Below are 18,227 nucleotides of genomic sequence, written 5' to 3'. Positions count from 1 at the left end.
TTAAATTTTAATAATAAAAATATAAATAGCTATTTTGTATTAATCATTTTTACATGAATATTTTTGGGTTGTGGAACGAATCATCTGAGTTTCCATTACTTCTTATGGGGAAATTCGCTTTGATATACGAGTGCTTTGGATTGCAAACACGTTTCCGGAACGAATTATGCTCGCAATCCAAGGTTTTACTGTCGTGGGGTTTTATTTTTGTATTATCTCTCTACGGAACTGGATAATGGCTGTGCAGCGTTGTGGGATGCAATTGCATGAATGACGCTATATGAACTGAGAACCCGGAGGAAACCCATGCAGAACAGAGGGAAAGGATATACAAACTCCACACACAAGACAAAGATTTCCTACCTCCTGTTTAGCGTTATCAGACCGTTGGGGCAAGTGCTGTAGTTTAGTTTACAGTATCTGCGTGCGTTTGCGTGCGTGCGATTGACAGGGCGTGGAGCGAATCCGCGGCGTGGCGGAACGCATCGCCCTGCTGCAGCGTGAGTGTGGCATCTCGGAGTCGGTGGAGGATTTTGTGGATCAGTACAAGTTCGGCCTGGTCGAGGTCGTGTACGAGTGGGCCCGCGGCATGGTGAGAGACGCGGTGAAACAAATATACATCTTGTGCCCACAAAATGTTAGGGGTATGTTTATCCCGACCCTGACGATGTATTTGAAGTTTGCATGTTCTACCCACGGTCGCGTGGAGTTTTTCTCCAGATGTTCCGGTTTTTCCCTCCACATTTAGAAACATGCGTTTAGAGCAGCGGTCGGGAACCTATGGCTCGCGAGCCATATATGGCTCTTCTGGTGACGGCATATGGCTCCCAGACAATTTTGAGTTGAAAAAAATACAAAAATCAGTTTGGAACTGATTTTTAAATACTTGTGATATTGCTTAATAATACTGTGTCATTTTAAAGTAAACAGAAATTAGTTTTGAAGATAAATTTCACGGGGCCTCAACGCCTGCATGAAGCTCAACCTCACCACGTACGAACCAGACTACAAGGCCATCAGCAAAACCATGCAGCACCAGAAGTCGCATTAAAAGTAATACATATTTAATTTATTATACGTTAAAAATACTATATGGCTCTCAATGCAATATATTTAGAAATATTTGGCTTTTGTGGCTCTCCCGGTCAAAAAGGTTCCCGACCCCTGGTTTAGAGTATTTGGCTGCTATAAACAGTCCACATCAGTCACTTCATTGGGCTCCTGAAAAATATCTGTATAACTCAATGGGCCTTACCTGGTAAAACCAAAATACTTTATAGTAATTTTTAACAAAATTTCTTTTTTTTTCACGAATGTTCAAACCGATTTCCACTAACATGAATGCATGATGCACTAATTCTCTTTTGAAATTCATTTAGGACAGTTTTTTTTGGTCAAGATTGCAGGCGTGAGCAAGCAGTTGGCATTTATCGGTTATGTTTTGCTGTATGTATGCGTGTTGAACTTCTTTCGCACCGTACCGTATGCAGCCAACCATGCTGATCGGAGGTGCGGATTGTCGTCCCAATTCTCATTCGGGGTTCTTGGTCGAGTTTTGTAAAAACGACAGATTTGATGCGAACCCCCATTGGGAGAAAAAAAAAATAGATATTGAGAATAATCATAACAGATCAAATATTAACTTAAAGAAATAATTATTCAAACAAAAATCATGCCAGTGTTATGATAAAACAAATCACCCTGTGTGTCCTGACGTTTGGGCCACCATGTACATGTACAAATTTCATTCTATTGTTTTGTATGGCAGAGCAGTGCCAAAGAAATGAGACACCACCACTATCAATGCAGTCCATAATTGTTGTTGTTAGGGGCCAGAGTTGAGCACAGCGAGTTTGTCGCGTGAGCACATCTCTGTGGCCTCCTCATCCTGGAGCCACAAGACCATGCTGATGGGAAGACCGTGTCAAAGACTTAGGGCCGTAACAGAAAAGTCCCCTTTTTGATGCCAACACTGTCTCTTTCCCCTGTCTGTGATACACACCACCACTCAACTCACTCACCGCTACCGCCACCATCTTCCCCACCACCACCATTACCACCGCCAACACCGTCACCATCACCACCACCACCACCATCATCTCCATCGCCATCTTGACCACTGCTGCCTCAACTACCGCCACTACCATCACCACCGGCAACACCATCACTACCACCGCCCTCATCATCATCATTGCTACCACTATGACGACTGACACCGTCACCGCTGCTGCCTCTGCGACCGCCATCACCACCGCCACCTCCGCTATTATCCCCATCACCACCTTGATCCCCGCCACCAACACTGCTGTCTCCACTACCGCCACCGCGACCACCGCCATCATCATCACCGCCATCATAATCATCACCACCACCATCATCACAACTGCTACCACCATGACCACCGCAACCACCATCACCACCACCACTATGAACCGTCACCATTACCGCCACCGCTACCACCGCCATCATCATCACCACCATCATCATCACCGCCATCATCATCACCGCGATCATAATGATCACCACCACCATCATCACAACTGCCACCACCATGACCACCACAACCACCACCACCATGACCACCACAACCACCACAACCACCATCACCACCACCACCATGAACCGTCACCATTACCGCCGCCACCGCTACCACCGCCACCCACCGCCACCCACCGCCACCTACCGCCACCCACCGCCCCCGCCCCAGCCGTTTGCGGAGATTGCGCGGCTCACGGACGTGCAGGAGGGGGTGGTGGTGCGCTGCGTCCAGCGGCTGCATGAGGCGTGCCGGGACGTGCGGGGAGCGGCGCGCGTCATCGGGGATCCCATCCTGCGCGACAAGATGGAGCGGGCGTCGGACGCCATCAAGCGCGATATCGTGTTCGCCGCCAGCCTCTACACGCAGTGACCCTGCGTTGCTGCTGCTGCTGCCACCGCCGTTGCATCATGTATCATATTCCCCCAACCACACATCCCACTTTCTCCAACTTTTGCATTTCATCTGAATTTGTTTTGCCCTTATTCTTTCCAGATGATGCGATGGTGCGGACGCCGCGCTTATTGTCTTGAGATATGGTCCACATTTGGACGCTTTACAAATATGTAATTGTCTGTAAATGTTCGCGGCTTTGCGCTTTTTGACTGCCGCCATCATCGCCCGTCCCCTCTGAGGGCCGCCGGGCTGCTCGTACACAGATGCCCCCCCCCCCCGACCTGCCTGTGTATGCCAGTGGCGTAGCGTGGGTTGGCACGGCCCTTGGTGCAAAGGACTGAAAATGTGCCTCTCGTGTCTACCGCGGTAAACACGCAACGTTGGGTCGACGTCGGCCCAACGTTCTGCGTTCCATGGTGGGGCGCCTCGGTGGCGAGATGTTAACTACCTCACCTCGTATACAGGCATAGGTGGAGCCAGTGGGGGAGGGGGGGGGTGGCACGTGCCCTCCCAATGATCCGATCGAAATCTCTAATTTCGATCGGATCATTGGGGTTTATTAGTAATAAATTGGCATTTTGCAACCCTCACTGCCACTGTGTAGCATATTATTATGTGCCAGGGATGAGAGGACAATAATCTGAGTCCATAATTGGCAATAAGTAACGGCAAAGCAGTTATAAGTGACTCAGAATTGTGCACAGTTGCGACTACAATCCACGACTTCCCTGAAGGCATTCACCTTCAGCGAGCGCGATGCCAATCACACAACGCGGTTAAAACTCGACCGATGGTTGCGCCATCGCCGCACACGCCTCGAATGAAAAGCAAGGAACAAGTCCTTACAACTCCTATAATTTTTCATTTCTGGAGGGGTTACCCCCTCCTACCTGAAAATCCTGGCTCCACCATTGTATACAGGAGGTCGTGGGTTCAATCCCGACCTTGACGCCTGTGTGTATGTGTTCTCCCCGTGGTCGCATGTATTTTTCTCCGGTTCCTCCGTTTTTTTTTCCCCTCCACATTTTTAGAATGAACACGCGTCTCGAGTATTTGGCTGCTAGACATTTCCACGCGACAAGCCACTTCGTTGAGCTGTCATTTGTGGCCAGGTCACTTCTGAAAAATAAGTATATCGCTCAGTGGGCCTTACCTGGTAAAATAAAAAATAGTTTAGTGTTTACTGCGTCATTTCTCCCCCCCCTCTCTGCTTAGGCCGGTGTCTGGGCCTCTCCCGCCTGTGGGGGGGGGCCCTGGTTTAGATGTACAGCCTGGCACACTCGATAGCTACGCCACTGATGTACTTACTGCACCCTGACAGCACTTGGTATGCGCAGTGTGCCTTATTGTATTTGCAGTCGAGGCTTGCTGAAGAAGGTAATAAACCACACTGCAAATGGGTGACAGATTTTGTCATTATTTTGAGCGGTGCGAGTGATTTACATCAAAACGTGGATGGTTAATGTGTAAGAATTGAAACAGTTACTTAAATCTTTGTTTTTTTCGGTAAAGTCACGTAGGTAAAAAGAATTAAATCACGACGTTTCGGAGGCAACACAAGCTTCCGTCTTCAGGTGGCACCGTCACAGCAACATTTTTTGTGACGTCGTGTGACGAAGGGGGGGGGGGGGGGGTCAAAAATCGTCCAAAATCACGTGGGCAGCCAAATACTTTACATCTCCATTCTGCCATCTGTCCTCGGTGAAACTGCCGAATAAAATCACTAAAGTTTGACATTGAATGTAATTTTACAACAATTGTTATTGCATCATGGGACCTTTGCTAGTGCCAAAATATGAGAATAGGGTTTCCCATTTTTTCTGGCAATAAAACAGTTGTGTTGAGATATATATTCTTAGTTCTTTCGGTAAAGTCACGTAGAAGAGAAATAATAAAATAATATAAATATAAATAGTAATATAAATATTATATATGTTATATATTTATATATTATATAATAAGGGAAATAAAAAGTAATAGATAATTATATAAATATATTTTATATCATATTTTTAATATATATTATATAATATTTTTATATTACTTTTGTTATTTTTTTATTATTTCCCTTCTATGTGACTTTACAGAAAGAACCAAGAATATGAATCCCTGCAGTCACGAAAGCTTTAAATCAAAATTTAGGTGTTGAGATGTTAAAACACCAAACTGAAACCTTTTACAAGGAAGCATGTCTGCATTAACCACAATACTTGTGGTCAGAATGCAAACAAAAAACATACTTTGATAATCTTGATTTGAAGCTTTCGTGACTGCAGGAATCCATACTCTTTGGTTCTTTCGGTAAAGTCACGTAGGTAGAAAATAAAAAAAAGTAACCCGTAAAAAAAAAGTTTTTCACTATAAATCCTTTATATGCGTGGCATCGGTTTTATTTTATTATTCATTTCTGTTTTTCTTGAGTAAGAGTTTCATTTTTATCACATTGGTATTTTAAATTTAATATGAAATTTTTTTCCCCTATAAAGTGGAAAATTTTGGATTTTTTTTTCACGAAAATAAATTGTCACGCACAACGAGTCTGTGTGCAAAATGTCAGCTCGATTGGATAACGGGAAGTGGGTTAAAAAACGACCGAAATATTTGCACGGTCGTAAGCGCGCAAGCAAGCAAGTGAACTTAATATAAAGGATTTATTAAATGACGACGTTTCGGGCGCAACACAAGCGTCCGTCATCAGGTGGGAAAGCATGGTCTGCTGCTGAGGCAGACTGTTTTAAAAGGTTTGAAATGGGTGTAGCCCAAGGGTCATAAAGAAGTGGGCGGTGCTAGTAATGTTAATGTGATAAATTAGCATGATATTAATGTGGTTTTAATATTTAAAATAAATAAATGAAATTCCTCTGGTTTGACATCGAGTTCCGGACGGTAACGGCGCGGTCGCCATGGCAGCGGCGTGCCGGGTGACGTCACGCATGCCGGGGGCCACTGATATTTTTTTTCGTCTTTGCTTCTTTCTCTTCGCGTCTCTCTCTTTTTTCTCTTCACGTCTTTCTCTCTTTTTTCTTCGCTTATTTCTCTTTTTTATCTTCGCTTATTTCTTTTCGTCGCATGTGGTTTTAATATTTAAAAGAAAAAAAAATCCCTCTGGTTTGACATCGAGTTCCGGGCGTTAACGGCGCGGTCGCCAAGGCAGCGGCGTGCAGGCTGACGTCACGCATTCCGGGGAGCCCACATGTTTTTTTTTCGTCTTCGCTTCTTTCTTTTTTTCTTCGCTTCTTTCTCTTTTTTTATCTTCGCTTCTTTCTCTTCACTTTTTAAAAATGTTCGCTTATTTCTCTTCGTCGCCTGAGGTTTTAATATTTAAAAGCAAAAAGAATCCCTCTGTTTTGACATCAAGCTCTTGGCGTTAACGGCGCGGTCGCCATGGCAGCGGCGTGCCAGGTGACGTCACGCATTCCGGTGGGGGGGGGGGGCACTGATATTTTTTTCGTCTTTGCTTTCTCTTTTTTTTTTCGCGTCTTTCTCTCTTTTTCTCTTCACTTCTTTCTCTCGTTTTTCTTCGCTTATTTCTTTTTTTTCTCTTCGCTTATTTCTCTTCGTCGCCTGTAGTTTTAATATTTAAAAGCAAAAAAAAATCCCTCTGTTTTGACATCGATCTCCGGGCGGTAACGGCGCGGTCGCCATGGCAGCGGCGTGCCGGGTGACGTCACGCGCCGAGGGGGCGGGGCCTCCCTCTGGCTTCCCGCTGCCGTTTTGCCGTCTCCGTTCGCCGTCTCTGCGGATCGGGCGCCTCAAGGTTCGTCGCGTTCTCGCGCAAATCGTCGCAAGGCTCGACACGATAAGGGGGCGAAGCGACAACAGCGTCGCCCTTCCTGCGAGTCGTCGTCGTCGTCCAAAGTTTGGAGTTTAAAACTTTAAACTTATTAAGAAAAAGCGCGCGGAGGAGGCGGCGGCGGCCTGAGGCAACCGGGACGCGTCCCGCCCGTAGCCAGCAAACTTGAGGTGAAACGTTTACCTCGAGATGTTAAATGTTTGTTGTAATTAATTGTTATTGTTAAGAGTATAGCGGCGTCTTAGTTTGGCGATTGCAAAGTCAACTTGAGGCGAAGCTAAACTTTTTTTGTCTTTACCTCACAATTTTAAATGTTGTAGTAACGGATTTGTAATTGTTGTTAGGCGTTTCGGTGTCTTAGTTTGGTGATTGCAACGTAAACTGAGGCGAAATAAGAAATAATTTTGTTAGTCTTGACCTTACCGCAAGATGTTAAATGTTGTAGTAACGAATTGTAATTGTTGTTAAGCGTTTGGGTGTCTTAGTTTGACGATTGCAAAGTCAACTGAGGCGAAATAAGAAACAATTTTGTTAGTCTTTACCTTACCACTAGATGTTCTGGGTTCATTTTCTTGGTTCTTTCAGTAGAGTCACGTTGAAGGGAAATAATAATATAAATATAAAACAATAAATATCTTTAAATCAAAATATTCTGGGTTCTTTGGGTAAAGTCACTTAGAAGGGAAACAATAAAATGCATTCGAAACGTAATAATTTTATTGTTTTATAATTTTATTATTTTATTGTTTCCCTTCTGCGTGATGACTTTACCGAAATAACCAAGAATATGAATCCCTGCAGTAACGAAAGCTTTAAATCAAAATTTACCGCAACATGTTAAATGTTGTAGTAATGGATTTGTAATTGTTATTAAGAGTTTCGGTGGTGTATAGCAGCGTCTTAGTTTGGAGTTTTGCAAAGTCAACTTGATGCGAAATAAAACAATTGTGTTAGTCTTTACTTTACCGCAAGATGTTAAATGTTGTAGTAATGATTTGTAATTGTTATGAAGTGTTTGGATGATGTTTTACGGCGTTTTAGTTTGGAGTTTGCAAAGTAAGTAAACTTGAGGTGAAACAAAAAAGATTTGTATTAAATTTACCTCAATATTTTAAATGTAATTTTGTTGTCAGTTTTTGTACCAGTTGAAAGAGTAAAAACCTATTACTATATTTTGCCACTAGTAAAGGAGATGTCTCGTAGTGTAAATGCTTCCCCCGAGCTCTCAATACTCTGAAAGTGCACTGTTTTTTGAGTTGTGCGCCTTTTGGCGTCATCTGGTCCAACACCAATGGAGACTAGGCTCTAAGAAAAGCTGTCTCGGGTGTGGACCAATCAATTTCAAGGACAGTGCATATTATCAGAGTTGTTTCTTTTTGTTTGCATTTTGACTGCTTGTGTTGTGGTTATTGCAAACATGATGCCTTGTATAAAGGTATCAGTTTTTGTACCAGTTGAAAGGGTAAAAACCTATTACTATTGGTTGTTGTTGTAGAAGTAATTATTTGTGAACGTTATTTCACGTTTCGGTGGTGTTTTTTGCAGCGTTTTAGTTTGGTGATGGGAAAGTCTGGCAGTAAGCTAAGGCAAGATCAACTCGAAGATATAACGAGGAGGACTTACTGTAAGTGTTTAGCATCGTTTACATCTCGATTTAAAGCGTGACTGCAGGGAGATTCATATTTTTGGTTCTTTCGGTTTAGTCACGTAGAAGGGAAACAATAAAATAATAAAAAACAATAACATTCTCACGACGTTTCGATTGCAACACAAGCAATCATCATCAGGTGTGAAAACCACAGCAATTTTTTTTATTGTTTTATATTTTTTATTTTATTGTTTTATATTTTTTATTTTATTGTTTTATATTTTTTATTTTATTGTTTCCCCTACGTGACTTTACCGAAAGAACCAAGAATATATTCTTTGTTCTTTCGGTAAAGTCACGTAGAAGGGAAATAATAAAATAATACAAATATTAAACAATAAAAATTCTCACGACGTTTCGACTGCAACACAAGCAATCATCATCAGGTGTGAAATCCACAGCAAGAAAATTTGAATAATCGTTATTACTGTCATCCTTAATGTCGTGAACATTACTGGCATTGTTCATGTTATACTCAGCATTTAATATCGTTAACCTAATTGTCATAATGATGGCAATGCGTTTTCTTCAAGAATCATTAACATAATCATCAGCAGCATCTTGCAATTTCATGAACATTGTCAGCAACACTAACGTCCAGTGCATAGTGTGTATAATCAACAACATCATCAGCAGTATGATTTTCATTAAAGTTATCCGTGTTTTCTAGAAAACTGTAACTCAATGTGATTTACTGATGGTAAGAAATGACCTGGCTTCCGCGTTATTATCATCTAGGTATCTAATTATCTCAGATTTATTAATTTCGGTAATATCATCAGCCTCGTTGATTGTATCGGCATCATCAGCAGCAGCATTAATAACATTGACAGCGGTAGCAATGTTAACATCAGATTCATTATCATTGTCATCAATATCATTAACATCGTCATCATCCTCAATCGTGTAATATCATTAACATCATGATGTATCTTCTTGGTTCTTTCGGTAAAGTCACGTAGAAGGGAAGTAATAAAATAATACAAATAAAACAATAAAATAATTCTCACGACGTTTCGGCCACAACGCAAGCAGCCGTCCTCAGGTGAAGAATGACTTTCTGTGAATAGGGACAGCATCATCATTAACATCACAATTAAAATATTGTGTATATCATTGACATCCCCATCATAATTAGCTTACCGTAATTCTAGATTTGAAGTTTTCGTGACTGCAAGGATCCATACTCTTTGGTTCTTTCGGTAAAGTCACGTAGGTGAAAAAATAATAATAATAAAAATTATAAATTGAAAATAACTAAATTAAATCACGACGTTTCGAAGGCAGCACAAGCTTCTGTCATCAGGTGGAACAGCCACAGCAACATTTTGCAAAATGTATTTTTCATCTACGTGACTTTACCGAAAGAACCATTGAGTATAACGAGCGTACCGTAATTTTTTTTATTAATGTAACTACTATCATACATCACTAGGGGGCGACCAGTTAATCGTGTCAATAATATCATGCTCATTATTATAATCATTACCGTAATTTCATCATCTTCTGACTTGTCACCAGTATTAAATAATTGTCAAAAGAGCTATTATTCGACATAATAGCTCTTTTCATCAGCATGATTGTCATAATCATGCTATCTTGATTATGACGATCGTCGTTATATTCACTGTCAGCGTGTAATCAGGAGCACAGCCTTGCCGAAAGCTAATGGAACCGTTTCACTCTGCTTGTCGTTACAGTCACTGAGAAAGAAGTCCAACAATGGTGAGATTACTAAACTAAACTCTGTTTTGTTTCACCAGGAAACGGGCCATCCATTTAGTACGTACGCATGGAGGGGGGTTAACCCAAATGCATACGCTTGCGTATGGGGGGGTCTACTGACAATGTACGTACGCATAGGAAACGGGGGGTGGGGGGGGTGAAACCTCGATAATAATTTGTTTATATTGGCCTTCAAATGAGCCACAGTTCAGTTTCTTCAGCTGTCAGACAAGTACTACCGGGAGAGGTAGGACTGTGGGAGAGGTGTCAATTGTATGCCACCGTACCCCTGACTGCTAGCTATCACGCAGCTCAGCAGTGAGTCTGACATATTCTGGCGGCCTGACCCATGGATTACACATCCTTCAATCAGGCCTCACTGCAGACTGCCGCTGGCTCAAGATTTTAGCTGCCGCGGTGTTCTCTTCGTGCTGCTGCTGCCTGGACTTCAGTACTAACACTCGTCTGTACATCGGTCTACTGTTACAGCAGGTGTTCAGTCGATGCACTTTATATAGACTAGTTCACCGAGTTTTAATTGTGTTTTAAGATCATTATAGACGTGTTTTTGAACAACCAGTCAGGATGGATAACACGGTCAAGTATAACTTTGTTCAAAGCTGTGTGGAAAGCTAGGCCGCAAGCTAGTAAACAAGAACAACCAAAATAATTCTGGGGGGGGGGGGGGGGGGCGTGTCAAGCGTACGTACGCAGGTGGGGGGGGGGGTGTAAAAAGTACGCGTGCGTACAGGGAGGGGGGAGGGGTCAAGTTTTGACAGATTTGTGCGTATGTACTAAATGTATGGCCCCTAAGGCCCACTGAGCTATATTGCTCTTTTTCTATTCTCCCTAGCCCACGATGGAGAAGAGATGTGGGTTGTTTTAAGGGAGGAATGGAAGCAGGTTAGTGAAGATGATTGTTTTATGTGCAGTCTTGCAGGGCTGATGGAGTGAGTGGCTGCCAGTTCACCATATGTCCTAGCTGAGCGTCGCAGATATTTGGTAGCATTAAGAGAGGTAGAGTGAACGCACAAAACTAAACCGTAGCCTTATAAATATTGTAGTTGTTGGGGCTGTACGGCACATACGGCAACGTTACAATAAATCGCGTGCGTTGCAGGTACCGAGGCTTCATGAAGGATTGTCCTAACGGGCAGCTCGACTCGGCCGCCTTCCAGACGATTTATCGGCAGTTCTTCCCGTTCGGGGACGCCTCCAAGTTTGCGTCGTTCGTCTTCAACGTGTTCGACGAGAACAAGGTTCGTGGGACACCTGCGTTCCTTCCCGGTGATGGGCCTGGCGTGTTAGGCGCTGTCCTTGTACGTGTAATACCACGCTGGAGACGGCTTGTAGAATCGGTCCTTTTATTTCACTTTCTCTTAGTTCACAAACACTCCCCGTTGCTGGCAGGCAACGGGATGCGGGCAGACAGTCACCAGAGACCCACCACCACGTGGCACCCGGAGCCCCACTCGCGCGTGGCCTCTTCCTCTTTTAGTTCTGTGTCTGACCCCTTGTCTCTCCTCTCTCCCCTTATTTAATGCCTGGGTCACGTAGTACCCTCCAGCCAATCCTCAATAGCCTGCACCGAATGTTCCAGATCCCCCATCAACTCCCGGGACCACGCCCCTGACTTGTCTTCCCATTGGCTGAGGCCAAGACCAGCGAAACCAATCACCTAGCTGACATCCCGTGGTCACGCTGGGGCCATGCTCCCAGGCTCTTCCCCCATTGGCTGTAAAGCGGGACCGGCCAAGCAGATCACCACGTGAATCTTGACATAGGCTCTTATTACATACGCGACCTGGGTGGCGCTTGGTGAGAGGAGAACCTTCAGAATGGCAGCTGATTATGAGTACGAGTAAGATGACTTTAGCTGTAACGTTGCCTAATTTCTGGAACCGCCCATGTCTGTGTTTGTCTCCTTGTCGACATGTGTGTGGTGGCCAGGACGGGCGCATTGAGTTTGGCGAGTTTATCCAAGCGCTGTCGGTTACGTCGCGTGGCACCATGGATGAGAAGCTCAAATGTGAGTCACGGACGGATGCCCCAAGTGAGCGGGAGAAGCAATCGGGGGCCCCCCCTATGGCTTGGATGAAGATGGGTGGCCAGTAGACATCCCCTTCTCCCCCCAAAGACTAAATACATATTCACCCTTTCTGCACTCCGTATAAAGATGTGGTCGTCTTTATATTTAAACTCTTTTTATTTGACCAGGTAAGGCCCACTGAGTTATGAAGCTCTTTTACAGAAGTGACCTGGCCACAAATAATGGCTCAACGAAGTGGATAATCACGTGGGAATTTATAGCAGCCAAACACTCTAAACACATGTCTCTAAATGTGGAGGGAAAAACCGGAGGACCTGAAGGAAATTCCACGCGACCACAGGGAGAACACGCAAACTCCAAATATACAGGTGTCAGGCTTGGGATCGAACCCACGACATCCTGTATACTAGGCGAGGTAGTTAACATATCACCACCGCGGTACTGTAGATATGCTATATACATCGAAATTGTATTGAATGGCATGACAGTTCCACAAATTAGCCACCAGAACCAAATCAGTCCCTTATTCGTTTGTGAGGAGCTGGAGTTGGAGCCAGTGAGTGAGATAGCTTTATAACGGCGACACTCATGACCTATTAAGCTGACGCTAGCCTGACCCCATCACCCCCCCCCCCACTATCTTGTCCCCTTTCCCTATCCCCCAGGGGCGTTTAAGTTGTATGACCTGGACAGCGATGGCTACATTACGCGGCAGGAGATGCTGCACATCGTAGACGCCATCTACAAGATGATGGTGAGTGGCGTGGAATCGCAGCCATTATTTTTTCCACGCAGACATGCGATTCCTTTGATACACAGGCTCGAAGTGTACACATCAGTACAACCTAACAGATCCGCTAATGAGCTCGTAAGAGGTGCAAGTTATACTGGTAGGAACCACCTGGTTCTACCAGCCAACAGGGGATTATTGTGTCCGTCCATCGTGCATCCAAAAATGGGAGGGGTGGAGAGGGAGGGGAGGGTGGGGAGGGGCTGGGTGGGGAGTGGGAGATGTGGCGCTGGGTGGGGAGGGGCTGTGTGGGGGGTGGGAGATGTGGCGCTGGATGGGGAGGGGCTGGTCACCCCGTGGTGCCCTTATAAAACTCAACGTTTAACCGACTCACGCCGGCTTGTGCCCGCCCTCACAGTCCGGCATATTTGCAGAATACACCACGCCGCCGTTGACCCTGGCCATTGACCGAGCAACCCAACGTTCCTACCAGCTCCCTCCGCAGGAATGTGTTAAACAATTGTTCTGTTTTTGGATGACTTGTAATCGTCGATTTTCCTCGCCAAACTGGTGGCATCCCACAATGTCACGCACTGGATAAATCCATCTAGCACCTGCACCCGAGCTGATTTCATCATCTCCACTGCCGCAGTGGATGCACTGTCACGGCCATAGAGCATTGTCCCTCTATGCGACGTGTCCTGCACAAGCCCACTTTTGTCAATCATCATGTCTACAGCTCGTATTGACCAATCCTAGTGTTTCTCTTTGTTTTTATTTCAGTATAATGCCAAGCATACATCTACAAATTCTTTATGCACTTTTAATTTTTTCTTTCATTTCTAAAATTGTATTTCTCCATTGTTGATCCACATGTCAAAACAGAGGAATGGGCGCTGATAAAAAAAATGAACCATCATGTTGAATTATGGTGAAATAACTCCCACGACCTATACCAGGGGTCGGCAACCAAAATAACAAGAAGAGCCATTTCTTTCCAATTCGGTGCAAAATTCAGTATTTCAAGAGCCGCAATGCATCTGAGTACATACTGTACATACGTACATATCGTCAAGAAGCAGCCCGTAAAGAGCCGCATGCGGCTCCGGAGCCATAGGTTGCCGACCCCTGACCTATACGATTTTGTGAAGCCTTCATCCAGCAGTGGAGTGACAACAGGGCTGTACTTTTACATGTGGAGTCTACGTGTGCAGAGTACGTGCATGTCTAATGTGAATGATTTACCAAGAGACCACAAGGGGGCAGCAACACTCTGCTGACAAAAACTAACGTGGTTCCATCTTCACACCCGACCACAACTCCCTCTCTTCCCACCCTCCCAACTCCTCCATCTCCTCTCTTCTTACCTCCCAGGGCAACACGGTGGAGCTCCCGGAGGAGGAAAGCACGCCAGAGAAACGCGTCGACCGGATCTTCGCCCTCATGGACAAGGTGAGTGAGCAACGGATGATGCAAGGTTGGCACAACCTATACAAACCTCGCCTTTTGGCGTCATCTGGTCCAACCCATGTGAGACTAGGCTCTAAGGAAAGCTGTCTCGGGTGTGGACCAATCAACATCAAGGACAGTGCACATAATCAGAGTTGTTTTTTTGTTTGCATTATGACTGCAGGTATTGTGGTCTATGCAAACATGACTCCTTGTAAAAAAGGTGTCAGTTTTGTTGCCAGATAGAAGGTTAAAAAACCAATTATATTTTTTACTGGCAAATGAGGTTTCAATGGTATGCAAACCTCGCTGCACGATGGGGGGTTCCAGTGGCATTATGAGTCATCTCTACATCCCGAAGTCAAACCTCAGGCTGCAAAGGTCTGGGGTTGTGCGTCTATGGCCCGTCAAAGCAGTGCTGATCGTGGTCATGTGTAAAGCATGCTTGTGCTGCCATGCCTTGTCCACCAGATGGAGCTTTAGCAGTAGGGTATGGGGATACACATGGAATGATGCATTTAATATGATTTTTTTTTACTTACATCTGTAGCTCAACAAAGCTTGTGCACTTTAGAGCGGAGAGGAAATGTACGAGGATTGAACAAACACGGGCATTGTCGCTTGGTTGTTTTTGTAGAATTGTCCAAGGCTTTGTTTTTTTTAAACTACAGGCGGCGTTTCGAATAAATTTATTGTTTCCTCAAAGGACACGTTAGGACGCGTTATTATTATTGTTATTGCATAAGGTGAGTTATGACTTCCCTCTCGAGCCACTTTCTCTCTCTCTCTGGCCTACTGATCTCTGTTTTATTATTCTCGCAAATTCCATCTGCGTCATAAGCGTCATGCAACGAGACGGAGGCATTCCAATTTTAAGCTCGAGTTCAAAACAAGGTAACTTCACCCCTTGTTAAAGAGCGGCCTCTAGAAGGAGGTGACATCACAAAATATTTTGTTATTTACATGTATAAGCTGTTATTGGTGTATTTATTTAGCGTATTATTGATGCTATATAATTTTGTTTAAATATGTTTGTGTCCTGATGTGGTTGAGTAGCTGAGTGGCTCAGAGGTCAAGAGTGTTGAGGTAGGCCCGCTGAGATCCTGTGTTCGAATCCTAACAGTTGCCTGTGACTGAACTTGGTTCTGATGTGTGCAATGAGTTTCTAGTCTCATCACGTTCACAAATCAGTTTGTTATGCAGTGAACATCACTGTCAGAGGAAGTCAGAAAGTGTTGCCCCCTTACTGTGTGGAACCATCTTTTGACTGCCACTCAGGACTGTGAGGAATATAAATGGCTTAATCCAGCCGTGATTGACCGTGGCTGATGATGTTGAATTTATATATATTTACGTGCTTAAGCTTTATCCCACTGAATCACCCACACCCCTGTGCGTTGTAGTGATGAATGCTAATCACCTCCCCACCTCTACCCTCTTCCCTTTTCACATCCAACACTTCCACTCCTTGTTCCCTTGTTCCCTCCCCGCGCCCTTGTGTCGCCCGCCAGAACGAGGACGGACGCCTGTCTCTGCAGGAGTTTGCCGAGGGCTCCAAGGCCGACCCGTCCATTGTGCAGGCGCTGTCTCTGTATGATGGCCTCGTGTAGTGTGACACGGCATCGTACGGCAGCAGCGTGCTGTGGTGGTGCCAGTGTAAGGGCACGCTGGTGCTTATCAAAGGGACGGTGTTGCACGGGTGCTAGCTGCCCTCATGTTGACGGACGGTGCCCTAATGCTGGCGCATGGTGCCCTGTGTAAATGAAGAATGCTACGATGGGTACGGCATGGCGTCCCAGTTGCAGTGCAGGGTATCATTGCTCTTGCATGGCAGCCTAATGGCAGTGCAGGTTGCCCTTCTGTTATCGCAGGGTGCCTAGTGTTAATACGGGGTGCCTAGTATTAATGTATAGTGCTCTAGTGTTAACACAGGGTGTCCTTGTGAAAATGAGGAGTTTTCTAGTGTTCATGTAGATAGCTTTATGTTAATGCAGGGTGCCCTAGTGTTGATGCTGGGAGTCCTGTGTGTATGCAGGGTGTCGGGAGAACAGCCCTGGAAGATGATATCAGAACTACTGTATATCCACACTAGGAGCACACCTTTTACAATTTTTTTTTACAAATTTTTTTTACTATTTTTTTTTACAATTTTTTAAAACTATTTTTTCTTTAACCAGGTAAGGCCCACTGAGCTATTTTTTTTCTCAGAAGCGACCTGACCACAAATGATGACTCAATGAAGTGGCTTATCACGTGGAAATGTACAGCAGCCAAATACTCGTAAACACACGCAAGCCCTGCACAGAACGCTCATCACGTGTAAATCATGTTAAAAACATTTTTGATTCTCAGAGCTGAAATGTTGCCAAATGTAGGTGAAAAACAAGATTTGATACGATGTTGTGTGCTCAGTCACGAGTGCGATTGGGCTGTGTCCCTCAACTTTCTACACTTGAAAAATTAATTTTAAGTAGGGGTGGTGGTTAAAAACTTGGAACTGAACCCAGGTTCTCAGCAGCGCCAGCTCAGTGCTCTGACCCCCTGAGCTAGCCGGCTATCTCGCAGGAAACCCTGGAATGAATGCCGGGTTGCTGTTTTACAAATCGGTGCCGCACCTTGAATGGGTTAAACTTGATGCTTCCAAGTGCGTATGTATGTTGAACTTCTTTCGCACCGCACGTAGTCAACCGTGCTGATTGGAGGTGCGGGGGAAGGACAGCAAACTAAACACAAAACCTATGGTACTGGCGGTAATGCATGTAATGTGGCCCTGGGGGCATTTTATTGATCTGGTCACCACCCCAACAGATTTTACAGTTTGTCATAATTCGGGGTCATGAATTTATTCAATAGATTATTTTTTTTCGTCTCATTACCATCTCGTTAGCGTTGACTCTCTCTCGCTTGAACTCTCGTTTGCTTCTTCAGCAGAGACGGACAACATTTGCATGTAATCTGCACGAATCACAGAATGATTGATTCTCAAGCGCACTATTCAATGCATGTATTGAGAGCAAAATAATCCATTTTAATCGGACTTGTTAAATTCCTCGTGGCTACGCTTCACGTGGCGCCTGGTGAATTGATTGCTGCTGCTGTGATTGTGCGGGTGTAAGAGCTTCTGCTATATTTTTGTATAAAAGCGCGTGATAATACCTGGTACGGTTATATATATATATTATATTCGAAAAAGCACGTGAAATTGTAAGCAAAGCAAGAGGTGGATTAGTGGTGCAGTGGTTAGCGTGCTACGTTCTGAACCCTCACGCTAAGTTGAATTCCAGGCCACGGCTAATATCAGTAGCGAGTGATCGCTAAATTGGTTCCAGGTACCTGCTTTAAATGTACGAATACTACGCACGCGTCACAACCTAGGTTATAAAAGTTGCGCGTTTATAAATGTACTTTCACGTCACTCCCGCGCATTTTAAACGTCGGTGCAGTAATGTCACTAGAGCAAGCTGTGGTGGCATGCTTGACTAACTTTAAAGTGTTTTTTTTTTCTCATGAAACTTGGAACTTGTGTCACATAGGACCATGACACAGCCTAGGTAGTTTCTGCAAGATAAGCCCTATGTGTTTATTGGGAGTGCGTTGTTAACACGCTGCACACACCTGATTATTGGAAAATGCATCTCACGAGATGCAGAGAACGTCGGTTTGAAGTAAGATGAAGACCTTGCGCACATATTGCATATGGCTTCATTTAAAGGAATGCTCTCCCTTTCACAGAGGACGTGTTTACTTATCAGGTGTGTGCAGCCAGCATGTGGTGAATGGATTTGTGTTTGGTAAATGCGGTGGTGAACAATGACCAGTTTGACAAGACCGTGTTTTGAGGCTTAACACTGGAGACTTACTGTGTATTACCTCTCCAATTAAAACACGCCAGCTCCAATC

The 18,227-nt window shown here is 44.5% G+C and overlaps 2 protein-coding genes across 3 annotated transcripts in view; both read left to right on the top strand.

The window, feature by feature from the left end:
- Positions 1 to 4,333, top strand: part of LOC133354712 (superkiller complex protein 2-like) — a 29,010-nt gene extending 24,677 nt beyond the window's left edge. The window contains exons 21-22 of the mRNA XM_061571764.1: positions 452 to 592; positions 2,708 to 4,333. Coding sequence (XP_061427748.1) covers positions 452 to 592; positions 2,708 to 2,908 — 342 coding nt within the window. The 3' untranslated portion in view covers positions 2,909 to 4,333. The remainder of the gene's footprint in view (positions 1 to 451; positions 593 to 2,707) is intronic.
- A 2,231-nt stretch (positions 4,334 to 6,564) lies between these two features.
- Positions 6,565 to 17,482, top strand: LOC133354721 (neuronal calcium sensor 1). 2 transcript variants are annotated; one of them, XM_061571775.1, is made up of 8 exons: positions 6,565 to 6,689; positions 8,271 to 8,349; positions 10,074 to 10,098; positions 11,219 to 11,357; positions 12,049 to 12,127; positions 12,814 to 12,902; positions 14,253 to 14,330; positions 15,839 to 17,482. In XM_061571775.1, exons 1-8 carry the CDS (start codon positions 6,576 to 6,578, stop codon positions 15,935 to 15,937), a joined length of 702 nt encoding a protein of 233 aa, XP_061427759.1. In that variant the 5' UTR covers positions 6,565 to 6,575; the 3' UTR covers positions 15,938 to 17,482. The 2 variants fall into 2 exon arrangements, with proteins under 2 accessions (XP_061427759.1, XP_061427760.1); XM_061571776.1 differs by having other exon boundaries at positions 6,606 to 6,895.
- Positions 17,483 to 18,227: the final 745 nt, after the last annotated feature.

This window comes from Lethenteron reissneri, chromosome 48, assembly GCF_015708825.2.
Source record: "Lethenteron reissneri isolate LAM-NWPU_2019-01 chromosome 48, ASM1570882v1, whole genome shotgun sequence".
In the NCBI taxonomy this organism is placed as follows: domain Eukaryota; kingdom Metazoa; phylum Chordata; class Hyperoartia; order Petromyzontiformes; family Petromyzontidae; genus Lethenteron; species Lethenteron reissneri.
This window is presented reverse-complemented; position numbering and strand designations above follow the sequence as displayed.